Source organism: Oryza sativa, chromosome 5 (assembly GCF_034140825.1).
Source record: "Oryza sativa Japonica Group chromosome 5, ASM3414082v1".
Lineage (NCBI taxonomy): Eukaryota > Viridiplantae > Streptophyta > Magnoliopsida > Poales > Poaceae > Oryza > Oryza sativa.
In genome coordinates, this window is record NC_089039.1 from 1,186,355 (window position 1) to 1,213,633 (window position 27,279).

At 41.1% G+C, this 27,279-nt stretch overlaps 3 protein-coding genes across 22 annotated transcripts; 1 reads left to right on the forward strand and 2 right to left on the reverse strand.

Moving 5' to 3' along the window:
- Window positions 1-754: 754 nt before the first annotated feature.
- On the reverse strand, window positions 755-16,839 carry LOC4337655 (DNA repair protein RAD51 homolog 2). Of its 9 annotated transcripts, XR_003242506.2 has the most exons (17): window positions 16,695-16,839; window positions 16,501-16,614; window positions 16,203-16,349; window positions 15,270-15,373; window positions 15,121-15,184; window positions 14,948-15,003; window positions 14,567-14,647; window positions 13,667-13,732; window positions 13,460-13,551; window positions 13,265-13,381; window positions 12,687-12,830; window positions 12,538-12,585; window positions 11,972-12,047; window positions 11,405-11,448; window positions 7,075-7,224; window positions 1,783-1,975; window positions 755-1,007 (listed from the first exon to the last, which is right to left on the reverse strand). XR_003242506.2 is itself a non-coding variant. In XM_015783845.3 (12 exons), the coding sequence occupies exons 1-12, from the start codon at window positions 16,776-16,778 to the stop codon at window positions 12,563-12,565; spliced, it is 1,092 nt and encodes a 363-aa protein (XP_015639331.1). In that variant the 5' UTR covers window positions 16,779-16,839; the 3' UTR covers window positions 12,316-12,562. The 9 variants fall into 9 exon arrangements, 1 of the variants encoding a protein (XP_015639331.1); XR_010741292.1 differs by lacking the exon at window positions 14,567-14,647; XR_010741290.1 differs by lacking the exons at window positions 755-1,007; window positions 7,075-7,224 and adding an exon at window positions 11,601-11,628 and having other exon boundaries at window positions 1,844-1,975; window positions 11,405-11,493.
- Window positions 16,840-18,733: 1,894 nt separating this feature from the next.
- Window positions 18,734-25,453, forward strand: LOC4337656 (endochitinase A). 12 transcript variants are annotated; one of them, XM_066310790.1, is made up of 11 exons: window positions 19,329-19,462; window positions 19,904-19,915; window positions 19,997-20,088; window positions 21,324-21,536; window positions 21,703-21,903; window positions 22,500-22,781; window positions 22,862-22,896; window positions 22,981-23,070; window positions 23,853-23,982; window positions 24,055-24,629; window positions 24,753-25,453. In XM_066310790.1, exons 4-11 carry the CDS (start codon window positions 21,440-21,442, stop codon window positions 25,185-25,187), a joined length of 1,845 nt encoding a protein of 614 aa, XP_066166887.1. In that variant the 5' UTR covers window positions 19,329-19,462; window positions 19,904-19,915; window positions 19,997-20,088; window positions 21,324-21,439; the 3' UTR covers window positions 25,188-25,453. The 12 variants fall into 12 exon arrangements, with proteins under 12 accessions (XP_015640826.1, XP_066166891.1, XP_066166885.1 ...); XM_015785340.3 differs by lacking the exons at window positions 19,904-19,915; window positions 21,324-21,536 and adding an exon at window positions 18,734-18,999 and having other exon boundaries at window positions 19,099-19,462; XM_066310794.1 differs by lacking the exons at window positions 19,904-19,915; window positions 21,324-21,536 and adding an exon at window positions 18,840-18,999 and having other exon boundaries at window positions 19,099-19,462; window positions 24,756-25,453.
- A 69-nt stretch (window positions 25,454-25,522) lies between these two features.
- LOC4337657 (probable sugar phosphate/phosphate translocator At3g11320) lies at window positions 25,523-27,279 on the reverse strand. Its single transcript, XM_015785347.3, has 4 exons — window positions 26,722-27,279; window positions 26,514-26,617; window positions 26,174-26,402; window positions 25,523-26,042 (listed from the first exon to the last, which is right to left on the reverse strand). The coding sequence occupies exons 1-4, from the start codon at window positions 27,262-27,264 to the stop codon at window positions 25,896-25,898; spliced, it is 1,023 nt and encodes a 340-aa protein (XP_015640833.1). The 5' UTR covers window positions 27,265-27,279; the 3' UTR covers window positions 25,523-25,895.

Genomic DNA, 27,279 nt, shown 5'->3' on the forward strand with positions numbered 1-27,279 from the left:
TACTAGTACTGGTATTTCTCCTACAACTTTGTTGAAAGAGAGAAGAAAATAAAGAGGAAACCTACTTCATCCGTTACATATTAAATTCATTTTTAGTTTTCTCTATTTATCTCAAAATAAATTCGTTTTCAGAATAATCGTCACTTCGGAGCTTGTGAGAATAAAAAATAATTATATTAAATGTTTATAAAATGATGAATAGTTATATTGAAATTTGATAAGAAGTAATTTAATATTTTTTAACTTTGTATTGGTATATGCATGTGATGAATGAAAAATGAACTTATTCAGAAATGGGGAGACAGTACTAAGATATCACAATCACAGAGCGACCTGCATCATATGGAGTCTTTTGCTGGCCTGCCCCTGGAGGGTTCCAAGAGGCGAAAATGAGAGGTAGATTTAGATGCCGGGGGAGTGAAGCCCACATGACAGGCTCAAATCTGGCATGTGGTCATAGTGTACGACAGGTGGGGCCGAGCCGGTGTGTCCTCTCATATACACATTTGGTTTATCCTCCCCCTCTCTCTCTCTAAAAAAGAACCCGATCTGACAAATTAATCTAGATAAATACTTCCTCCATTCTAAAAATACTTAATTTATACGGGAATCTAATCCTTTCTAGTACAACTAATCTAGACAATATAAAAGATCACATCGTTTTATTGGTTAAGTTTTCTGAAAGGGAAATAGTTTTTTTTTTTTTGACAGAGTGAGTGTACTGGAGTACTTACCGCCACTGCTAAACACGCTACACCAACACATGGGGGAGGGGGCAACTAGATCTTCTGTAAAAGGATCCACTTGTACGGTCATTATTAAAGCATTAGCATCAGTGTTGGCAGCAAAAAGGGACCAACCGAGGTTTCAATTTTACCTCCTTTACGTGGCACTATGTTAGAATGCTTAAGATTCTGTCACCTGGATCTTGAAAGATTTGATGATTGTCATATTAGCGTACGTATTCATTCTCTCCGATGAGTTGCTCTTCTTCGCCACCGATGGCCCTAGCAAAAAGGTGAAGAGGTTGGCCGAGGCATTAATAGCAATCAACTCGGCGAGAGATGCCGTGGGGTCACAGATAAGAGAGGGAAAGGATGAACGCTTGAACAGTAAGAATGAAGAGGTGGTTGTCGGCAAATTTAGTCCCCCCATCGTTCAATAATACAAAGTATTTGAATTTTGTCCAGGAATATAAGTATTTTTACCCATCAGTAAATCTTTCATTTAAATTTCTTTCAATCTTACCTCTAACTATTCTCTCACCCCCATTCATCTCTCATTTAATTAGAGAAAAACAACAGTGAGTTATAAGCAAGTTATATACTTATATGGAAGAAAAAGACAATAAAAAGTAAGAGGTGATGCTCTCATGTAAGAACAGTTCTACAAATGCTCCAATAAATATTCATTAAATTCATAGCAAGAGAAATAAAGAGTAAATAGTAAGCATTTCTATTAAACTTACTCTTAGAAGCACTAAAGTTTGCTTTTTCTAACCTTAACCTCTACCCCCCTCTCCCCCCCTCCCCCCAAAAAAAAAAAGCCAACCACTACTATTACAAGAATCTAGACAGCTCCAGAGTTGTTTTTTTACGGAGGGAGTACATACCAATCTATAAATACTTATATTGTTGTATGAAAAAGAGTGCAGTATCATGATCAACCGAGGGAAAACAGGGAGACATAGCACAAGAAATGTTCTCCATCAAAGTCTAAATCTGAGCGCACGTTTTCTCTTCCATCCATCAAAGCCTTATAAATTAAATCTGAGTTAGTTACCTCTAGATTAATTCCCCCAGGGTGGCAGGTACTGTGGTCGCCGTCACAGCTAGCAAGATAAGGCTGGCTGGCTGGCGACCCAACACCGTGCATGTAGAGGACCACGCCGTACCCCCTCGTCGCGTTTTATGGCCACGCGCCGACGGGCGGCGCCGGACGCCGGCCGGCCGGAATACGTCCGATCGATCCCCTCCTGCAAATGGAAACATGTGAACTCGCCCAAGTCCCAATCATGCGTATGCAAATGGAAATATCTTTTACAATTATCCACCTTAATTAGGTAGCTAGACAAACCTTCATATATATTTCTCACGTGCTTGATTTGCAAGTACTTACTCATAAATGGGTATACCCGTATATGTCCGTTCTTTTCTGATTGATACAGATTTTTTTAGAGGAGAATTGATACAGATTTTAACTCCGCCAAACGATATATTTCGTGCGAAGACTTTCTATATCTAGCCTTCCATCCCCTCATGCAAATAAATGGAAACATATGAACTCTCCCAATCATAAATGTGTAAGAAATATCTTTACAATAATCCATCTTAATTAGGTAGCTAGACAAACCTTTATATATATATTTCTCATGTGCTTAATTTGCAAGTACTTATATATGTACGTACAGTACGTCGTATTCTACGTGACACGGACGTGCAAACTACCAACCGTAAACCGATCCAACAACAATTTGTTAAATTTCAGGATGACAAAATCTACAGTCAAAAGATGGTTGCAATTAATCATACAATGGCTAGATATATGTGATGATCATGGATATATGTGATGATCATGGGACCCCTGTTCGATCGATCGAATCCAATTGGTTTAATTTGCAACTTATCTCTCTGCCTATGCCGGTACACAATGTACAGTGCTATACAGTGTATAGTGCCTTCTCGAGCTGGACCTGGACTGTACCCTTTACTACTCCCTCCATACTAAAATAAAAGTATTTTTAGCATAGTATTAAGTCAAATATTTATAACTTTACCTATTAGTAGTAAAAAAATAAAAAAGATCAATCATATAAAATTAATGTTACTAGATTTATCATTAAATAAATTATCATAGTATATAACTCTTTTTATTTAAAATATCTTTTATAAATATCGTTGGTCAAAATAGAATCTCGAAAACCGTGTTGAAGTACAAAAGTGATTTTAGGATGGAGGGAGTACTAGGGTACCAAAAGTACTACTTTATCCTAACACTGTAGCCTCTTTACGACGATTAAAGAAGAGATTTTCTTTCCCGGAAAGAAAGGAGTTAGCTAGCATGCACGCACGCGGCATGATCATCACATGGTCTCTTTATTTTCTTTGATGAAAATAGTCAGAAGAGATCTGCCTCATTTCGTTGATAAATAAGAGAGTACGAACACACTAACTGTTTATATATACAAGATGTATTTGTAAATACGGAGTAGCTGTATATATATGTGTGTGTACGATATTTTCATTTCTTTAGAAGGCCGGCTTGGTTGAGTTAATACATATAGATGGTACCGGAAAAAGGAACGGATCGAAGAGATCAAAATGATACCATCAATGAGCGATCCGGTCCTCCGTGTCTAGATAACAAAAGAAAAGGATACGTGTTTAGTTTATTTCGTGGCTGTTATTTTCCGTCTACGTGTCCTCAGAATTATAATTAATTAATAGTAGTTAATATCTATTGAACAGTGTACATAGTGGACCTATATGTTGTGATAGCTGTTGATTGCCAGTTCAATGGATGATATATCGATGGATACCTAGAGATTTAGTAGGTTGAAGTTCAACCAAGTAAAGATTATTGGCAGGCCTGATTCAAAACAGTAAGCTATCTCGTGTATACATGGCCATCATATATTGATATTTCACATATTCAAGTCAAAACATTTTTGGGGATCGATGAATAATTTACTCGCATATATACTATTATATGTTATATATTTTGAAGAGGATGTGCACCTGCCAAATACTCTCTCCGTTCACAGCGTTCCTAGGCTATGCACAATCAAATATCAAGATCTTAAATAACTGAAAAATGATTAAAAAAACAAATATAAAGATTTGCTATGCAGATTTGCAGGAAGATACGTTTTCATATCTATATTTTCAATACTAGTAGTTGCGGATATTTATAGTTATCCAAGAACCAATGATCGAATGATGAGCTAAACGAGGTTTTATATTAATTAGCTCCATCCAACAAAATCACACTAGTGCTACCAGATACTTCAATGCCTAATTGCCTACCGACAAAAAGGACCACAGGGACTTGCTCAAAAGAGGAAGCGGAGCAATAATTATTAAAAACAATGGTTTCGTCCACCCAAAGTTTTCGAGAAGCCCACGGAAAATGCGTCAATCATTGGCCAACCAATCTATCTATTGCCGCCTGACAACAAAAACAAGGCGTGCTTCACGCGTACCAAAGCCAGATGAAGAAGCGCACACAGAGACTCACAGACTACCTGACATAATTTTCATAACTCGTAACGACAACAGCTTCAATTCAATTCAATTCACAGGATATTTTTTTCCCCAATGAACAAAAGAAAAGGAAAAAAGAAAACAGAAAATAAAATTCGTGTGGTGCAGACAGAATACCGTCTCCAGATTCACATTTTCTTTCAAACTACTCGCTGCTATAGCTAATGTGGTCGAGGTTGACGTAGACACAGAACAAATATAAAACTCGGCACAGCATATAGTGCGCATGGCATTTTGAGAGATCGTGTGGATGGCAGCTACAGGAGGCCAAGGAGGATAGGCATGAATCTCTCAACGACGGAAAAAGGCGATAGAAGAAGATAGCAGAAGCAAGCTGACAGGAACCATACAAATACACAGCTCCAAAAACGACCACAGGTCACACAGGACACAACAGCAGCTGCAGGCAAAGATAAAAAACCATCCTGCCATGTGGGGCCCACCAAGGAAAAAGAAACATACAATAGTAGCAAAGGATCCAATGGGACTCCAAGAAAACCACCTTGAACAGCATGGTAAAAGTAAATAAAATTATAAAAAAGGGAAAACAAAAGGAATTGGGAAGACTAGCTAGCTAGCTAGGCTTGCCAGATGTGGTAAACCTTAAACCTACCCGTTTACATGACCTCGTATGAGGCCCTCATCGGAGCCTCCCTTCCGTGTTGGGAAAGGGTGGAGGTGGGCGGCGACCGGCTACCGCCGGTGAACCACACCGGGGGGTACTGGAAATGGTCCGTTTCGCTTTCGGGGACCTTGGGCCCAATAGGAGTGAAGAGGGGGCCGCAGCCGTGGGGCCCACCCGTACTTGGGGTTTTTTTTAATGTATACACCCGTCCCAGTCACGGACAACTAGTATGAGTAAGGATATGTGTGAGTGAGTGCCTCGTCCCGATCCGAAACGTGAGGACCTTCCTCGTCCACACGCTTCGTGTGCTCAGGGTCAATTATCTTCCTAGGGTGTGTTTAGGGCTGTGTTTAGTTTAGACTAAAGTTTAAAAGTTTAATTAAAATTGGTACGATGTGATAGTAAAGTTGTGTGTGTATGAAAGGTTTAATGTGATGGAAAATTGGAAGTTTGGAAAAAAAACTTTGGAACTAAACAGGGGCAGTTCACACCAAAATTGGAAGTTTTGTTAAAATTAAAACGATGTGACGGAAAAGTTAGAAGTTTATGTGTAAAAAAAAAAGTTTTGATGTGATGAAAAAGTTAAAGGTTTAAATAAAAAGTTTGGAACTAAACAATGGCTTAGTATCGTTTCACCACCTCTCCTCTTGTTTAAATCTCACAATAATTGGTGTCTAAAAGAAAGGGGAAATTCCAGTAAACAAACTGAATTGGAAAAAAGAAAGCAGCACAAAATCTTTTTATATCTTCACATGCTAGTATCGCTTCAGCACCTCTCGTTGTTTATTAAATCCCACAACAATTGGTTCTACTAAAAGAAAAGGAATTCCAGTTAACAAACTGAATTGAAAAGGAATGCAGTACCAACGAAACGCGGGATTTTAAGAAGCACATGTAAAAACAAAACATGGAAAAAAATACGAAAATGATCGTTTTGTTAGAAAAAAAAAACTTCGAATTTTAACGAGACAGAGAAAATTTCTTATGAAGTTGAACCAAACGTTAAATTTACTTCAAATCTTGTATGGATTGAGTTATTCTATAGGAATTGAATAGGATTCTAATGTGTCTGATCCTTTGTTCTAAAGTGCCATCCTATAAAATTGCTACTGTCTCCGTCTCAGAATATAAGAATATAGAACTGGATAGGAAGTCCATCTAAGATACATACTACGAAACGTTTCATCCAATATTAAATTCTTATATTTTGGGACTGAGTGAGTATGTTTTTCATTCTAACCAAAGGGGCCTAAATAAAACTTGGTAAAAGCAGGGAACATTACCATCAAGTATACCATTGAATTTGTGACTGAATATATAGACGCTGTCGGTAGAGAGAAACTAAAGGACAAATCTAGAGAATCACGAAAAGATGTAAGCATGGGAGCACTAGAAATATCGATGTTGTTATAAAATATAGCAGCGACGAGGTCCAGTCCAATCCCATGGTTCTAAAATCAGGCCCTGTTTGTTCCCCAAAATTTTTTCCAAAAAAATCACATCGAATCTTTGGACACATATATGAAGCATCAAATATAGATAAAAAGAAAAACTAATTACACAGTTTGCATGTAAATCGCGAGACGAATCTTTTGAGTCTTATTAGACCATAATTAGCCATAAGTGCTACAGTAAACCACATGTGCTAATGATGAATTAATTAGGCTCAAAAGATTCATCTCACGGTTTACAGGCGAGTTGTGAAATTAGTTTTTTTATTCGTGTCCAAAAACCCCTTCTGACATCCGGTCAAACGTCCGATGTGAAATCCAAAATTTTTTATTTCAACAACTAAACATGCCCTCTATTGAAGATAAACAGGTGTAGCTCACGCTGGAATCTTAAGTCCCTCTCAACTAACATGTTACTATTGGCAGTCACCTAGTAGTAGTGGCCTCAAAGGCACCAAGAATCTTGCAGATAAATAGTCTTCGTCGCATCCATTATTGATTAGTATATATAGTATATTATATATATGTAACTTCTCTCTCCCACATACCGGACTTTCTATTTGCGAGGCCTGAGTTTGTAGTATTATAAAGCAACAAATACCATCTAACTAACGCAAGGGATCTATATATACATTAAACATATCACATGTGCACATAAAGGTTGCAGAATACTGTTGTTTAGTTGGTATATATTTTGCAAAGCATTGGTATTTAAAATAGCAAGAATGGGTCTTACGTTGCTGCAGCAGTACTGGCAAATACCGTGGTCAAATTGGCTGTTGGGCCTCCTTGCACAACTAGGGGTGAGGTGGTGGGTTAGCATCTCTGATGGTACAAGGATTGCAATACACGCCAATCTTCTAGGAAATCGAGGATAATTTTTTGCCTGCAAGTTGGACATCAACAAATATATATATATATATATATATATATATATATATATATGTTAGTACAAGACTACAAGTTGCCAACACACAGAAAAATATTGTTAAGTATAAGATACCCAGCTTGCTAGCCAAAGCCACATTTGCACAATACTACCTCCATCCCAAAATGTTTGACGCCGTTGACTTTTTTAAAAATGTTTGACCATTCGTCTTATTAAAAAAATTTAAGTAATTGTTAATTCTTTTTCTATCATTTGATTTATTGTTAAATATACTTTTATGTATACATATAGTTTTGCACATATCACAAAAGTTTTTTAATAAAACGAACGGTCAAACATGTTTAAAAAAGTCAACAGTGTCAAACATTTAGGGAATGAGGGAGTACAATATAATCATAGGGTTGGCAACATGAGACAAATATCAAGTTTCCTTTTTTAAAAGGAAAAATATTATCAAATTATAGCCTCATGGGCAATATAGAAAAGCAAACGGCCTGGATCCAAGGTTCCTCCACTTGACTTGCTACTATTGAGAGCAAGTTGTGTGTTGGTGGTACTACTACCATTACACTGCTTACTCTCTTTTTTTATTATTGAAAAACCTAGGAGGTTGCATTCCTGTGCACCATTTATTTCCTCGTCTCTGACTCTGAGTTATAAGTCGATAAGAGGAAAACTTTGACCTGGCCTGGCTCTTAACGATTGCCAGGAGACAGCACTGACTGCATCTATCCAGGGGCCCACCGCCAGTAGCTAATTTTCCTCGAGTATAACAGTATCCCTTTAGGATCAACAAGTCCAAAAGGGTCGTCATTATCTGACTTGGCTAATCATGCAAGGAGATGCTACGATTCTAGACCTGTTTTCAAACGTTATGCAGGAACAAAATTGAAAGAACATCAATACAAGTTGCTCGAATTCCGGGAAGAGTCAAGAAGAAAGCTCTAGGATTCACTGTTCCTAGCAAGGACGGTAATTTGACCACTGTTCAGTTTACGGCACATAACAACTGCCGTCAACTAAAAACCTTGAATAGTAGTATTGTAAAAGCCAAGAGAACATTGTACTTGCACGAGTTGCAAGTTGGAACATGAGTCTTTTCTAAGTTCAAAATGGAGCTTAAGGTCATAGATTGCGGCGGTCTAGCTAGCATCATCATGCAATTGAAAAAAAAAATGCAAAAAGTTCATTGAGAAACTGTAGCTTTCAACTACGTGGTTTACACGGGTGGGTTGGACTACACGAGCTCTAGTGGAGAAGACATGATGGCTATATAGACAGGGTAGACATACATGAGACCTGGTTTTTATCCTTAGACGTACGTCCTGGTGAAAGGACACGTCACACAACCATATACGAAGAAACTCTAGGAATCTATCGCTAATGAAAGTTCAAAGTGTTCTTTATAAACCCAGATAAAAAGGTGTGCTCTATCCAATCTACCTAGCTCACATCTGAAGTAACCAGAATCAGAAAGTCCATGTAAAGAAAGTAGAGGTGTAAACGATTAGTATCGTCCGGACAGAAGGCAACGTATCCAAAACACACTGAACATATAACATATAGCGCATGAACTACTCCAGAACTAGAGACAAGACCGTCTGGAACATCTGAAATATGTTTTATCAATGGTTTCCTATGAGCATCACTCTTTTTGGACGCCAACAGGAGTAGATCCAATTACTGGTAACCAAGAATGGTAGTGCCGACACAGTGTGATGCAAAGAGAAAAGGACCACCACTAGGATGCCCCCTCTTTTCATCCACCGGCCCCTATCAGACTAGATTGGAAGCCCATCAGATCAATGGGAAAGAAACACTTTATAAATGGCCTCCCACAATAAATATATATCAGATATCGTCCCTAGCTGACTACACTATACAATAAAGAAATGTCAAAATGATTTGTTCTTGCTCAGCCAATATGAAAAATATCATAGTTTTATTCTATCGATGCTATGGTTGGTTTGTTGGGTCACTCTGTCGTGTATGTCCACTATAAAACGATTAGTTGTTCAATTTAGGTGTCTTGTGTCAAAGAGTTCAGGGATAAAATCAGTTCAGCAAGGAATTATAAAGACTACTGCCATGTAACAGAATATATAAAAGTGTGAAAAAGAAGTGGCAGCGGCTATAAATTACAAGTATCTATCTGTATACCCAGGCAATTGCCAAAAACAGTAGGTGTAGCATGAATACAGACTCTGGTAGTTAAAGAAGATAACTTAAACTTTGGCCAACTTTTTTTTGTGCATCATATGGGCAATTTCTTAGGCAATCAGGTTACTGGGTTGCAACTTGCAGTGCGGTTGCTTTAGGATGGCGGTCCCCAGTCACACAAATACTTCTCTGTTCAGAGCTTTCAAAGGGACCGCTCGGATAAGGTAAGGGAAGCAGCTGGGGGATGCAACTGATGAATCAGGGAGGTGTACTTGTAACACCTACTCTTATGGAAAAAGGAGTAACTCTATGCATGGTCCTAGCTCCTATGCAACAACCCAATCTAATTGGTTGGCATCTCGCTCTCGAACAAACGTTGCTAGCTTAGGCTCTCATGCCACCTTCCAAACCTTGGACCAGGCAACTAATGGCCAATGCAAGACAGCCAAACTACTGGACACCCATGTTTGACTCCTAGGTTAGAAACTTAGTAACACTTTCTCTCTTTATTCTTTTGTACTAGGCCTCACCATGTTTATGTCTGAGACGGGAACCAATCCCGTTGTGCCAACCGAAAGGCAACTTAATTTAGCTGAGTCAGCAGTGAACAACTTAACAGAAGTGGAGAAGGGGGTCCACGGCCAGTTAATTGAAAAAAGTGCTAAACTAAAGGCGAGTTATAGAGGGAAAAATACTGCATGATGAGACATGACTCATGAGGACATGTTCAAATACCGAACTCTACAGCCAGGCCAGGTGCTTTGTACTACTATTAGACAAAGCACCATTAGAAGAACCCGCATCCTGGGGAGCAAAGCTGTCCCTGGACAGAATCCAGTCTTCATGCATTCTTATATTCTTAAATAATTATGTTCCGATGCACAATTAAAGTCAATGTCCTCAAATGGCAGCAGCCATAGCAATTATTCAAATACCGAATCACCAAATGAGGAAATCCACCAGCATATATGTTGAATACTTTCTGCTTTTTGGGTGCATTTGGCAAATAAGTTGTCAGGTCATCCGATATTCTGGCAGGTGCATATTATTTCTGTTAGTGCTTTAGATGGCCTATTAGTAATCATTTCATGCCCAAATTTGATGCTTCTAGATGCATGCCCCTTTAGGCCAACCATGATAAACAAACTGCTCAGTAAACTAGTCTTACTAGCGATCCAAGATGCAACCCATCAAAATCGCACAAAAGGAAGCATTAGACTTTTAGTTTAATTGCCCAGCAATCAAGACCCAGTAAAGTGATTCTTCATGTCTACCAACAAGACAGTCCGGTTGCTTCACCTCAGTTGGCTCCCCTTTTTTCTGAACGAAACAGTAGGTTCCCCTAGAACCTGGTTCCGTTTCTTTAAGCTCACAAAAGCAAAAACCGTTGCTTAGTATACACTAATTCTTCAGTATATGCTATGCATATAATAGCAGCATGATGAGGATAGAAATTTTCAAGATAAATGGTTTTATTTCTCTAGGATGGAGTGATTAGGGGGACAACTCTGCCCAGGGGGGGCAAATGGATGAGCAGCTCAACTCCTAGATTTGATAAACAACGCCCTCAGGAGGATTAAACAAGCCATGGTTTAGTCATAGTTGAGGATTTTAAAGAGGGAAAGGAGAACCCACAAGGTAGCAACTGTGGGCTGTGGCTTCTTTTATTCTGTGGGTGGAGGTGGAAAGAGGACCTGATCTGGCACACGCACCATACGAGGTAATGTAGGTATATAAAATGGTATAGCAAGACGTGGAAGATTGGTATCCGTTCTTAGAAAGTCCACAACTCCAGACTAAACGGGTCAGACCCTTTTTTCCCACTAACTAATAATTCAAGGTTCCGCAAAAAATATTAAATGTCCAAATCAAGGATTTTATAATACTGTGTACGTTGCCTAGTAAGCGATCATCAGACAGCAGAGTCAAGCATATGGAAACGCAGAAACAGAAACAAATTTACTTTTTATGTAAATAAACAAGGTAACACGTAAATTCAAGGAATAATTTCCTGTACCTCAATTCGACACCACATTATCAGATGTCATCAAGGATGGAATCCTGCAAATTTCAGCCATTTCAGGAGGTGACTTGTAGATATTTAGGCTGTAGTATGTAACTCCAATATCAGAATTGTGCCAATTAACTGATGATCAACATAATGGTATTTTTGCCATTTTTCTTCAGCTACTGACAACAAAATGGTATTTTACCTTCTTGCAAAAAGAAATGGTATTTTACCTGTGAAGTTTGAGACGCAATCAGAATATCTGAGTTTCATTGTAATAAGGGAGAACAGCAATACACAGCATATGGGCTGGGCCATAGATGGGCCAATTGGGTCAGAGCTATCTATAATACCTATTACCCTAACATTACTAATATTAATCCAGAAAAAGGCTTAGTTTTAACTTATCTTGTAATGCCCATATGAATTTGCATAAACAACCTTCTCATACCAAAAATATTATCTGTTTCCAAAGCATTTTTTAGTTTAACGGTTTTGTTGGGAAATTACCATATTTTGTTAGAAAAGTATTTGCCTGTTGCAAGTAATTTTTGTTCATAGTTAACCATTTTTTACCTGCATGAGCTTGATCATCAGCCATTTGTGCCATCCCTGGGGACTGAAGAAATATCTTCAGTTCTTATATTGCAACCTGCAGAATCCAGAAGATAATTGATAAATTTGTTATAGAAGTCTTCACTTAAAAAAATTACAAGGGAGCCATAAAAGAACAAAAGTCGAATAAAGTGTGGTTTATATACATAATAAAAGTATACAGCGCCGGCGGAACCCTCCCACTAATGCAGCAACAAAGAAACTATATTACCCACAATGACCTTATTTGACATATCCATCAATATGGATCAAGCTTGTAAATCATTGTAATACAGCTCATTGCAAATAAAGAGCCACATAACCAGTGAAGTTAATGATGTTAACCATAATAATTACGTAAAGATGGATTGGTAACTGTCTATTACAGTCGGAATGCAATTCAGTAGCAAAAATTAAAGATTATGCTATTACACTCTTTCCTAGATTACTTACAATTTAAGCTACTCTCTAAATAAATATACATGGTATGCAACATAACTTCTGAAGTTGATGCAGAGTGCGCTGAGATTAAATTGGTTTTCCTTAACTGTAGATGTGGTAGCATTCAAATGGTCATTGAGCCAGGACATTTTCTCCTGAAACAAGTTCATTGTTAGGATTAACAAAAGGAACATTGCAGGCATAAACTCTTTATGCGCAAATAATATAAAATACAAATTGCAATTCATATTCATACCTTGACAACGGATTGAGGTTATTTCAGGAGATGGCACATCAATGCCCTCATCACTAAGTAATATTATTCCTGATGACTCCACAGTAAAGGGAAAAGCTACCGCTGGAGTCATAGGGGATTTAGCTACCTTGATGTACCTGTGACCTATACAAGTGCAGCTTGTATAACTCATACAAAACTACCACGGCAGGTAAATATAAAACAGATATTTGATTTGTTAAACATATAATGAAAGAACTAGTAATACTGATGCTATACCACTGCATTCAATGCAGAAAGCTATACCAAATCCTTACGTACAGGTCTTACACAGAGCAAGTTCAAAAGACAATAAACATTGTTGTGGTTCCTCAAGTTTAATTATGCCACTTAAAGTGTATATCAAAAGTGGTATACGATAATAAAATAAAGGTGTAAGGAGATAAATAATGCGTGTACATAGATGAAATTGAAATCAAATGTAGTTGAGACTTTCCTATTGCATTGTCATGCAGCATATCAGATGGTGGGTGAAAATGGCGTTAATAATATTTATAGGTGTCTGTTTCATTGTGAAATATAAAAATAATTAGACAGACCTGAGTGAGCCTCAAAGACTAGACGTATAGTTACAGCATGAGCCCACTGGATTCCTAGAGCAGCAACAAGATGAGATTCAAAGCCTTCAGCATTATTACTATCGTATTTCTTCTCAACTGCAATAGAGTAATAGAAATGTTACTCAATCTCAACAAAGTGTCCAAAAGATAATTTGTTTTCTTGGATGCCCAAACCTTCAAATGAATAACGATAGCCATCATCATTACTTTGGCTGCGTACTTGGTTTGTAACAACAACAGGAATCTGTGAGAACTCTGCTATAGATCTGCATGTTGAGAAAAAAAAAAAGGAAGGTAGCCAAATGTAAACTAAACCAATGTAGTTCAATATTATGAAATAATAGTAGAATGCTATGAAATACTAGGGTCTAGGTCACTAACTTAAGAAATGAAAGGGCCCATCTTAGAGGGTGTTGTCTGAGACCTGTTGCGCTTTTCTCAATCTCACTGTCACATAAGCAAATAAGATGAAACAGGGATTCAAAATATTAGATAGTTTATTCTTAAAGAAAAAGATAAAGATGAGATCTTCATAATTCTCATAACATAAGTAATGGACAGTATTAACAGTAGACAAATCCCACATGTAATTAGTTCGTATGGAAACATGGAACCTATTTGTGCTAGACATCGTTACAGACTACACATCATAGTAACTGTATTAGGCCAAAGCCCTCTATAGAGCTACCAGTGCAAGGGTACAGCAAGATATTTAAAACAATGGTGTTGCTAATTGAAACCAACACATAACATCGTGCACCCACTGCTACCACACTTGGGATTCCACCTCCCCCAACAAGTTATCCCTTTTCAGGATTCAGCCTCAATATTATTTAAGGTGCAAAGTTTCATAGAAATTATCTTAGCAAGTTGAAGAACCAATATTTTATATAATGGAAACCATCCTTTATATATCTGAAACTTATACACATTATATAGAAAATACTGCAATACATTAAAGTTTACCTCTCATAGCTCATTGTATAGATGTATTTAAAGGCCCACTAAAATCCATACATTTCAGAATATCTTAGAAGTTTAATTTTTCAAATCTGCTAAAAAATAAATATGGGAGTAACATTTATCATACATGTAGCCACATATTAAGGATCTGACAATCCAAAATTCACATTATGATATTTATTAATCAAAATAACTTTCTAAATAAGTAAAACAAGAATATGCTTAGAACGTGATTATTACTCATCATGATGACTATCATTGTTTGAAAGTAAGGCAGTATGAAAGACAAAACAATATGTACTATCATGCATTTCTTACGATGACATAAGAGCAGCCATGCTATCAACAACAAGTAGCTTCACATCATGCTGAAGAAGAGTCACCTTCATCTGTTCCAAACTGTAGAAAGATTGGAAAGAAACAAAAAGGAAGGGAGTGTTTCATGCATATTCTGCTGAATTTTTGCACATGGAAGCAATGGGGAATAGTTCTAATCATTGACTAGCAACCACATTGTTGGGTAGAATAAAGGTATTTTGAAAATGTGCTACCGGAAGTCTAAAGATTTGTAAATTGACCCTTCAACCCTCAAATAGCCCTCCTAGAGGCACAGTAATTCCCTGTCAACTTCCTATGCTGATTGAGTAATTCCCTGTCAATTGGCATATAAGGAATTCTCTCTTACAAATATGTATGTACCTCTTGGTAAATTCAGATAATGATGTTGGGCGCAGGACTAGGATCCTCCCAGCCATCTGTACAAAAAATACAAGATAACAGCCCATGAAGTCCAATACTATGAGAACAAAAGTACAACACCGCAGTGAATTTTCAAAGTGTCGATGTATATGTACAAGGTGAAGCATAAGAACCTTTTGGGCCAAGCCTTCTTGACGAAATATTTGAGGAAAGCTTTTCTCACCAATCTCGATCATCCTAGATACATCATGCAAACATTTTACAGATAGTTCTCAATTGGTGTGCTTGGGAGAACGTAATAGTAAGCAGAAACTTCAGTTACCTCCGTGAAGAGAATTTGGATTCAGTATCAATATACAAAACTCGACCATTTAAGCCTCCATAGCATTCTGGTAATGTTGCTAGCAAAGCAAGCTTCAGACAGAACTGCAAAGTTTGTGACTCTTTATAAAATTTTACTGAATGTATAATAAATTACTCAATGTAATACTCTCTCCATCCAAAAGTCTAAGGCATATTTCTTTTGTCACCAAGACCAAGGAGAAATTAACTCATTCCCCATGTACCAAAACCAGGGAATTATTTACATGCATGCAACCAATGAGTATTAAAATGGTTACTTGGGTTCCGATCAACAATTTAATTTAGCATATGGAGACTACAAATATGACCGTCTCATTTGGGAAAACCAAAAAATGAAATATGCTCAAGACTTTTGGATGGAGGGAGTATAAGAGAAGCACTTGATATTCTCTACACGGAGAAGACTATTAAACAAGTGCCATTTGAAGATCCATTAATTGGCTCAGTGAATGCCTTTGCACTAGACAGAATCAACAAAAGCATGCATTATTATGAAAATGGAAATTTTCCACTAACCAACCAGCCCCGAATAAATAGGTTCGACCATGACCGCTGCTGGCTGGAATAATAAAAGAGGATAATACTTAGGAGTAGTAACAAGGGTTTCTTTAATCGATAAGATAGCACACGAATAATGTCAAAGGGGATTCAAGTGCTAGGCTCAGTTCCTATCTTTGATCAATGAAATAAGAATGCAGTAACCAGCACACAGCAATGCCATAAATCGTAATGCCGCAGCACCCTGTTACATCCATTCACAAGATCCATTTGCTTTTGGTTCCCTATCGACACCAAGCGATCCCAGAAGTCAAGCAGACACAATAATTGGTTCGTATCCATCACAGACACACAAATCCCACAAAGCATCATTGCATAATGCTGAGCTGCTCACCTGGGTCTTGCCAATCCCCGAGGGCCCAACGACCTCAGTGAGCTTCCCTGCGGGGATTCCTCCATGCAATGCCTCATCCAATCCGCGGAGCGTGGTGGCCAGCCGCCCATCTCCTCTTGCCCTGAAGGCCTCGAGGAGCGCAAGCGCCTGCAGATCAACAAGCACAGTAACAAACCCCGATCATAAACGCAAATGCACTGTCCCAATCATACACGGATCAACCAAACGAGAGTAACTCGAATCGAATCCAAACCCCTCGAAACCGGGGGACGGCGAAGTGGGGGGGGGGGGAGGGTACCGTTTGGTACGGAGGGCAGGCGATCTCGCTGACGTGGGCGACGGCGGCGCGGGCGGTGTGGATGCCGGCGTCGAGGACGCCCATGAGCTCCACCTCCGGCAGCGACAGCACGTCCTGGGTAGAATGGGGTTTAGCGGCGGCGGTTGGTGTTGGAGCAGGGGGAGGGGTTTTGGAGGGCGGCGGCGGGGGCTGACCTTGGCGGTGGTGAGGCGGCGCGCGGCGAGGATGTGGGCGAGGTGGGGAGGTAGCCGCATCTCCGAGACCAGCTTGTTCGCCATGGCGATCACCGCCGATGGGTTGTGTGGGGGGAGAGAGAGATCGGGGGATTGGATGGGAGACGGGTTTTGTTGGGGGGGGGATGGATTTCGAATATCTTTTGTTTCCGCGCTCTTTGGAATTGTTTCGGTAGTTTTTATATGTTTTTAGTCAATGACATGTAGTACCCACGTGAGTCAATGACATGTGGATCAGGATGACATATCTTAAATTTTGTAAAATTATAATGGCATGGTTCTAATTTTTCCTTTTTATATAGGGGCAACGATTTAGTACGGTCTGGTTTGGTTTGATGCCCAAATCAGTTATAGTACCAAAATAAATTGGCATTGTTAAAGTTTGTACGAAAGAGACAATAAAAACTCGAGTGTTTTTTTACATCAAACAACTCGCCAAAGTTTTGACGATACCGTAATGTTGCCACTACCATAAATTTGGTAGGGCTAGACATGGTAATAAACATAACCACCCCTATTTAATAGGAGTAAATTATGATTTTAACATTGATCGTTCCTAAATCCAAACGACACCATAAATTTTATAGCACAAAAGCTATAAGATTTGTCGTCACCATGGAGCACTTTATGAATCATGCCAAGCATGAAAATCCGACGAAATTGTATTGCCTCATACTCTGTGACGCATGACGCATTCGGTGTACCACCACTCCCAATACCTCCTCCCATCCATTACATAGGGCCAACACCCCTCCACCCAAATTATGGTAAAATTGTCTTCCTCCTCCTTTAGACTCCAACAGAGTTGGAATCACCTCCGTCCTTCTTTTGTTGGCATCGCCTCATTCCTTCCTTCCCCTAATATGCTACTCCATCTACCGCCCCTTCCTCTGCTTCGGTGAGACGCCATCAAGCTCGAAACATTGACTTCCTCTTATTCCTTCTTCATCCTTATTTCTCAAGGTCGAGGACGCCCATGAGCTCCACCTTCATCAGCGATAGCACATCCTAGGTAGAGCGGGGTTTACAGGTGGCGACAGTTTGTGTTGGAGCAAGAGGAGGGGTTTTCAAGCGATGGGGCTGACATTGTGGCAGTGAGGCAACGTACAGCGAGGAGGTGGGCGAGTTGGGGGTAGCTGCATCTCAGAGACCAGTATATTCACCATGGTGATCACCGATGGGTGGGAGAGATATGGGGATTGGATAGGAGATGATTTTAGGGGGACGAATTCGAATATCTTGTTTTATTTTGTTTCCATGCTATGTGGTATTGTTTTGGTAGTTTATTGAATTAGGTGCACCGGTTTAATATAAAGCCTTATTTGGTTCGATGCCTGAACTATTTATATCAAAATAAATAGCATTTTTGTAGTTTGTTGAGTTAGGCGCAACGGTTTAATATAAAACCTTGTCTGGTTCGATGCCTAAACTAGTTATATCAAAATAAATAACATTTAGTTTGCGATTAACAAATTGACATTGTACAGAATTTGGCAAAAAGGACATAAAGACTATATCGTTTCTAAAAACTTGACATCAAACAAATTGCCAAAATTACCATGATAAAAAGATGTTGTCAGTACCATAATAATTTGGGCATAACATAGACATAAAAAAATAACCGACGTCCCATTTAATAAGTGTAAATTATGATTTTGACACCTATCCTTCCAGAGCCAAGACCACGCTATAAATTTTATAGCACAAAGGTAATAATAACATTTGTCATCACTACAAGTTATCATATTGTATCATGCGATCATGCCAGACATTGTGATATCTCATCCCTTCTTTCTATATAGTTAAGACCCAAAGCTACGTTGTGGTTAAGCCACGTCATCATCAGTTGTGAATCGTTGGATTAATACATTAGATTGTTTCTCAGCCGTTGGATAGAAATGCGGCATACTCAAATGAAACAGAGCCCAACCAGGGTAAGGCCCACCTAAATCGCAGGATGACTTTTAGGGTTTATTTGGATCGGTGGGGTTCCCCGGCTCAGAGGGGCGGCGGCGTCTGCTGTGTCGCCCTTTCCATCGCGCGCTTGTGGTAGGGACAGCGCTCGGTGGTGGGAGAGTTATCGCGCCAGATGAACGAGCGTCGCCTGATCTGGAAGACGGCTCAACTCCCCGCGAGACTGATCTGGAAGCTGCGGTCGTTTCTCCTCCCCGCACCGCGAATGCTTCTCCTCCCCCATCCACCGCGCGCACCAGCAGTGGGTCCGCCAGCCGCGGCGCCGCTTCTCCTCCCCCACACAAGCGACGAGGTCACCAAACGCCTCAACCCCCTCAGCTCTGGTCATGGCGTGCACTGATCCAATGATTCAATAAATACCCTAAACCCACTCGGTCGCGATGTGCATCAGATCAAAAGCCTCCACCCGTAGCAACATGAGCGAGCCACCGCCAGCATCAGTGCATCAGCAGAAGGGGATCGCCGGCAGTAGGCCAAGCGACGGAAACGAGCCATACCACCCGTACCAGTTCAAGGGAAGTTATGGGCGGTTCCCAGTTTCTGTCTATCCCTCTTCTAATGACCTGCATTATTTGGTTTGTTGCATCTCTTCGTGTCTTCTCCATATGTCACAGACATGTTGCTGTTTGTTGTGTTGCTGCCCGCTCTGATTACACAGGTTCATGGATCCATCTGCTAGGGATGAGGTTGTTCCCCTTTCATGTTGAATTGCTGATCCCTATTTTTCCCAGGTCATCCCTAATCCAGCATTTCAGGTAAATATCTCTTTCTAATCAACATTGATTGATGCACATCGTTTCTCACCACTTCAGCTATTATGTTCTTGACAAATTTCAATTAATATCCAAACTTGCCCTCTTTTCTTTCGTACAACAGTATTTGTGCCTGCATTTTACTTACTCCCTACTTCAATTTTTGCACATATTTGATTGCAGGTTTATTTCTGGATTTAAGTACCCTACAATGTTGAATAATAAATAAATTGGCGCAAATTTCTTCTTATGGTGTACACATCACTAAATTTGATTGCAAACAATACATTTTCTGTTATGCTCAATTTTAAAATCATTTTATGTTACCTTGCAACTGTCCATAAACCTTATATTTTATATTGGTTTTAGTATTATGTACAAAACACTAAGTAAACTTACTTACTGATGAATCGTCCCTGCATATAATTCCTAATTTTCTTTCAGTGAGCTGAACAGGTTGGTGAAGTAATTATTTTATATGCAACTACGGACAATTATTTGAGGTGAAACTTTACAATTAAAAATATCATCTCACAGGCAGCAGGTGATATCACACAGGTCACAGGATTTTTGTGATTGGAGATAATTTTCATCATATGCAGCACAATGATCAATGATGTAAGTGAAAGGTATATACTGCCGCGCAGGTCCCTCCTTTTGGTTTTTCTTTATAAATGTTAATTGAGTTCATAATTTAAACTATGATATTATGATCTCAATTTTTTTTTTGAATTTCCTTATCTTCCTTATTATGTATTGAGGAGACTTAAGAATAAGTCACCTATATTGTATAAAAATTTTCAACTATTCATTTCCATTTTCTCATATGATAGGTACTGTCAGTTTAGTTAATCAATATGCCCACCCCTTATTATGTAAACCATCAGTCACACAAGAGATAAAGACTGTTCTTTAGTTGTCACCTGGATTCATCCTGCTCTAGACATTTGTGCAGCTAAAATCCTTCAATTTAGAATCTATTCATGGATGTTTTAAACCCATGCCAATACATAATATCCCGCATCAACGCGCTGGATATCATCTAATATAACATATAACGCATCTCGCATCCGGTGTATCACCACTCCACCATACATCCTCCCAACCATTACACAGGCCCGACGAGTCCCCCAATTGTCCTACACCTATCTTCCTCATCCCTCAACAAAGACATTGACAAACTTGGGACCACCTCCTTTCTTTCCCTGGCATGGTACTCCATCTGCCTCCCTTCCCTTGCTTAGCTTAGTGAGATGCCGTCGAGCTCAGAACATCGGATTCCCCATCCCTAAATATTTAACACCGTTAACTTTTTTAAATATGTTTGACCGTTCGTCTTATTAAAAAAAAGTAATTATTAATTATTTTGCTATCATTTCGTTCATTGTTAAATATACTTTTATGTATACATATAGTTTTACATATTTTACAAAAGTTATTTAAATAATACGGACAATCAAACATATTTTAAAAAGTCAACGACGTTAAATATTTAGTGACGGAGGGAGTAGTACGTAACAAGAGGTTTTGAAGAACTCCAAAGCAAGCCCATGAACCAGCCCAAGAAAAAGGCCCAACAACAACCCAACAGGCAGCTGCAAGCCCGCGACAACCCCCAAAAGGCAAAAAAAAAAAAAGAAGAAAGAAAGACCTCCCAAAATTCAAACCATCCCGCCCATGTAAACAATCACCGCCCTTGACTCAAACGAGGACGCAGTAATCAACACGGCTCGAGCCTAAACCCACGCGTGGGCCCTACCCGTCAGCCTCTCCCCGAAACTGCCGCACGCGTCTCCCAATTCCCAAACTTTCCCTTATTATTCCCAGAAAAAAAACCTCTCACCGCCAACGTCTCTCTCCCCAGCTCGCCGCCGCCGCCTCTCCCCCACCCCGCGGCGATCTAGGGTTTGGACCCCCGCCTCCGCCGCCGCCGTCGCTGTCTCCCGCGCCCGGCCGGACGGCCTCCCCTCCCTCCCTCTCATGGAGGCGCTCTCGCTCATCGACGTGGCCGCGGAGGACGACCTCCTGCTCGACCTCACCTCGCCCCCGCCGCTGCATCCCGATCCGCCCCACGCAGGTGAGAACGAACGAACGAACGAACGCACGCCCGTTGCTGTCTCTTGCGCTTCGTTTTCGATCGAGATTTTTGGGGGGTGGAATCGTGGTGTCTCGGGGTTGATTGGTGCTGTGGGGTTGCTTCGATCTGGGGATCTGACGGTTTCGTGCTGCGATTTTCGTTTTAGGGTGTGATGAGGTGATGGCCGCCGAGGCTTCTCGCCTGGATCCCGCCGGCGATTCTCCGGAGATGAGGCGGGTTGTGGATCCGGATGGCGCTACGGAGGAGGCCCCTGAGCAGTCGGAGTCTCCGAAGCGGAGGAAAGCGAAGGCCGGCGTTAATCTCCGCAAGAGCTTGGCTTGGGACAGCGCCTTCTTCACCAGCGAAGGTTGTGCACTAACCAAATTCCCCACCCATGAATGAAATTGCTGGTGTTCAGTAGTATTTGTTTCTTGTTGTAGACTTATAGTAGACTCCTGCATCTTTTGATGTACATTTCGATTTAGGGATCTCTCCCATTCCTCACTGTCGTGATGATGGAAACAGAAGGGTTACAGAATCTTAGAGGGAAAAACAGCACCAGGCTGCAGTTTACAGGCCCAGCACCAGATGGCATGCCTGTAATCTGTGTTTCTTCACAAGCACTAACAGCAATATTCGGTCACACGCTGCATCATTATAGAAGAACCACTCCTAGTTCCCAATGTTTTGGACAGTGAATTTTTTAAAATGCTCTCGTACTGCTGTTGATCTAGTCCTTGGTTTGTCAGCCTGTCATCCATTTTCCGTTGCAAAGCTACCAATTCCTTTCAGTCTTTGAGCATTCACTTGTTTTGAGGCAGTTTGATAGCAGCTCTGAAGTCCTAACATTTCCCTTTCTGTTTTTTTTCCCTGCCTGTCTGATGTGTTCCCATTCCTTATTACAGTAGGCAAATATCGTAATGTAGATATGTATCAGTTCCTAATGTTTTCTGGTTTGAGCAGGTGTTCTGGATACTGAGGAATTGGCTGTTGTAAACAGCACATTCCGCAAGGCACAGGGTTCCAGGTTGCCTGGAATCGCTGAGGAAATGAGGAGGTCAGGGGAGTCAACAACTTCGACTCTTGAAAGCGAAAGCTGGGTGATGGAAAATCTGGAGACTGAGCTGTTTGACAACGTCCGTGCTTCGATCCAGAGATCGCACGGCAATCCTGGAAAAGCCCCAGGTGTTACTGCTGTTATCTCAAAACCCCCGAAGTCCAAGGCAAATGTTCCTCGTGTTGCAGGTAAGAAGCTTCTTCTGAGTTTTATTATCTGTTGGTTTCATGTTTGTAACTGATGTAGTTATTCTTTTTGCTACTTCCAGCAAGGAAGGGGGTTGATCTGATGCCTCAGAGTAAGGTATATAGCACAATTCATATATGGTTTGATCTAAAATTATAGTCCTTGTCCATCACTGACCAAAATTTTTCGATGCTTGTTCAGATAAGGGCCCCTATTTCCACAAGCCAGGGTGCTGCTGGAGGAAAACAAAGGATCCAAGCTACCTTGAAAGAGCCTACAACTGCAAGAGTGGTATGGTCCATGCTAGCAGATACATTACATTAAATGTGTTGTAGTTTAGTTGTTTACATTCTTCATAGTCCCTTAACATTTAAAAGTTAAGGGGCTATGAATCCTTCTCAATGGTTTGAATCTAGGCAAAATTTGCTACAGGACACTTAAAATTTGTGTAACTTGCTGGTAGACTCACGGCTGAAAGACATCACAAAAAATTTGCTGGAGGACACTTTCGGCTCAATTGTAAAGATAAATTCTTCAAAAAGACGAGAATGCCCCTAGGGTCAAAAGCTTTTGAGCTCAAGCTTGGTACTAGGGGCATTCTCGCCCTTCTTAAGAATTCATCTCTCCAATTGAGTCGAAAGTGTCCTCTACCAAATTACCAATTTTTTAGGGTGTCTTTCAGCCGTGACACGTTTTTGCGATGTCTATCAGTAAATTACACATATTTTGATTGTCCTGTAGCAAAATTTGCCTTGAATCTATTGTATGATGGTTAAGCCAAAGGCAGACACAAACAGATCACAAAGAACTAGAATGTGCTAGTTTAAATGAATAGGAAATTATGTGGTATTCTTATCTTAACAATGAAAATGCTGCTTGTTAGAACAACATGGTCTGCTGAATCGTTTTCTAAGTGTCTAAGTTCTTACTATTATTTATTGAAATCTGAGCGATGGATATACAATTTGTGATGTTTCAGTTTGCGAGATGTAGCTTCACTAGCTTCCCCATTTCCTTATCTTAGTTATGCAATATTCTGGAATTAATTTCATTTCAACTCTCTGCTTGAGAAGCCTATTTCAGGATCTACAGAAGTAAAACCATCTTTGAAACCTCCGAGGGCTCTACCAAGAGTTGCTACAATGAGAGCGCCAACTAATACAGCTGTGGCTTCTGGAATTCCAGACAAAAGGAGCAGCACTGGTGCGTCAACAATATAGATTCTATCTGCTATAATGTTTATAGGTGGCAAGACTAACATGTATTCTCTTGTAGGAGGTGTGGTCAACAGGCAGACAGTTGGTAAATCTGTCAACAATTCAGTTAGCGCACATTCTAGGCCTGGTGGAGTGACAAAATCTACTTCAACTTCAAAATCAGGTGCCTTACCATCATCATTATCATCATCAGCAGCAGCAACAGCAGCTTCAATTGGTAATATGCTAGGTCAAAAACCTAAATCATCAACCCTAAGCAACAAGAGCAGAATTGCTCAAAGGATTCCTGTTCGTTCAACGTCAAGGACTGATGTCAACAAAGCTAACCCAGCAAGAGCATCGAGAAATAATATTCCAACTGGGGGCAAAAGTAATCGTGTATCTCCAAGCATTTCGCCTAGCAGTTCTGTGGACAGCTTGAGTTCTGTGGTTTCTGGGGCTTCAACAGCTTCCACTGTAGGGAAGATGAGCCATACATCTGAGAGCTTCAGTACACGGTCTTCTTCATTATCCCCTTCCCTCAGAAATAGCAATGACCACGCTCCAACAAGAGCAGATGCAGACACCCAGGGAAAAGGTTCCAAACCATCTGGTCTGCGTATGCCTACACCCAAAATTGGTTACTTTGATGCTGTAAGTAAATTTAGTGTTTTCTTTTGTCTGGTCCATTTAGTATTTTCTTCATTGTGATCATGAAAGTATTCTTAATTGATGGCATTACAAATTATAATCTGTGTCGTATGCGTTTGTCTCCAGAAGTCCATCGACCAACAGATTGGTGCACATATGCAAGTGCAGCCCATGAAGATCCAGTGTTCACCTCAGCTATCTTCTGCTCAAATGGGGGACCCAGCATCGTCTATCTTGAGTCAGCCGGAATCGAGACTCGCAGCCTCACCTCATGAGAAAAAAAGCAGTGTCCAGAGCAAGGCATCACCTTTACTCCCCCTTGAAGTTGTACAGATAGAACTTGAGCCTTCCCAGGCGATGGAACATGAAGTGTGCACACCCCAGCCCTGCCCAGTGGTAGCAGCAGCAGCAGCAGCAGCAGCAGACACAGCAAAGGAGAACATTCCGGCTCTGCATCAGAACATCCAGCCAAATGATGGCGCTGGTTCGTTAGCAGTTGATCTGATTTGCCAGAGATTGTCCACCATTTCTCTTGGGGACGCCACCGACCTGGCCTCTTGATCTTGTAGAGGGATTTAGTCGTATGGTATGCTGGTTGTTTCTGATACATCCTTATTATTGGAAGGCAATTGCAGCTGAAGTTCTTTCTCTGGCATGTGTTGTTTTAACTCTTATGTCTTGAGTGTAAAATCCTTTTTCTGTACATCGCATGCCATGATAAGGATTTCGCTCTCGGTTGTAATCAGATTGCAGAACACTTAAGAGAGTTGACACTGCTATGTCAACTACAGGTTTGCAAGTAATCGTATATCAGTCACATTTGTTCATCTCTTTCCCTACAAATTGTTGGTTGAATTGTTCTTGTTCATATAACTCTAGATTGTAGTATCTGAAAGTAGTTAACATAACACTGAAATTGTCATGCAAGCACAAACTTACAATGATTTTTTGCATCTCACTGATTACAGTACACATCATTGTTACTACAAAGCATCAATACATCTGATCTAACAGTGTGTGATGAGCTAGCACGATCACCAATGCCTACACTTTAGGATCCCAGATTGCGCATCTGGACTTCTGGAGCATGTAGAAAAAGATTGCAAATTGTCATCTTCATCATCCCATCAATGATTAAATCAGAACACATCAGGTTGGCAGTGTAAGAGGTGCATATGCATAATGTTATCAGCAGCATTTTATGTCCCTGGAGTGCAGGAGCTACCAAACTGATGAGGTCAAGTGACTCTTTTTTTAATTGGGCTCATCTCACTTGCTCCTCTTCTTGGCCTCCCCGTAAAGAACAACGCCTGCGACTGTTATCCCGTAGCCTAGCATCCCCATGAAGGTTACCGGGTTTCTGAATATCAGGATGGAAACCACAACAGCAACAGCCCCTTTCGCATTTCCAAGAACCTGGTAAGAATCAAGCAACGCGTTGAACATTGTTAGCTGCAAACATATCGACATGTGCCTGAATGTTAGGAAGATTGAAGATCATCAAAGCATCATGCTAACAGTGCAGGTAGGAGGGAAGGTTGGATTACTTGGAGAGTGAGTGGGCTAGTGTGCTTGGTGACTAGGAAGTTTGTGAGGTTCACAAAGTAGGCTAACGAGGAATTGCAAAGCAGTATCCAGATAAAACTCGGATCCTCCCGCGCAAGCGCAGTCACCATAGTGAGCACATTGCGCTCCATGATAAACGTTGCTGGAATCAGCAGAACGACGGCCACCGGAGCCATGTAACCAAGAAGCTCCATGGGATTGAGCTTCTCCCTGCATATCAAATTAGGTGGAAAGGGAATAAAATTAGCTGACCAAATTAGTTAGACCAAAATGTGGGTAGCACAATAATTCATAAAGGATTGCGATGTGATGAATTATTACTCCTCCGATGACAGCAAGATCCCCTGCAGGACAGTCTTGAGCGCCCTCGCGGCGGTTGCGCCGATGCACATGATGAAACCAAACAGATGGAAGCTTGGCTCACCCTGAAATTGTTGAGATTGTTCAAGAATTGGATCGTCTCTGTTCAAGCATTGCAGGTTGGGAGAGCAATCAAGGCAGATCCAGTGAGGAATCGCGGCCGCCTTACCCCGGTGGCGATGACGACGCCGGCGACGACGGGGATGAGGGCGGCGTAGGTGGCGCACGCCTCCCGGCGGGCCGCGACGGCGTAGGCGAGGACGGCGGTGAAGAAGGGCGTGGTGGCGCCGACGGCCTGGTTGAACGACACGGGGAGGTACCGGAGCGAGACGTTCCCGGCGACCACGGAGGCGCAGAACACCGCCCCGAGCAGCGCCACCCTGGCGAGCTGCCCCCTGGAGCGGCGCGGCCGCGCAGCCCGCGGCGCGGCGGCGGACGCGGCGGCGGCGGCGTAGGAGAGGAGGGCGCAGGCGGACATGTGGCAGGCGGTGAGGAAGACCGGGTAGCGGAACCCGTAGGTGGAGAGGAGGAACTTGTTGAGGAGGAGCACCCCGATGTTGGACGCGTACCACGACGCCACCAGCCCCGCCGTGAACAGCCTCCCAGCCGACGCCGCCGGTGAAGACGCAGCCGCGGCGTCGGCGGCGGCGGCGGCGGAGGAGGAGGACATGGGGAGGAGGGTGAGGTTCTCCTGCTGCTGCTGCTGCCCCATCTCGACTCGAGCTCC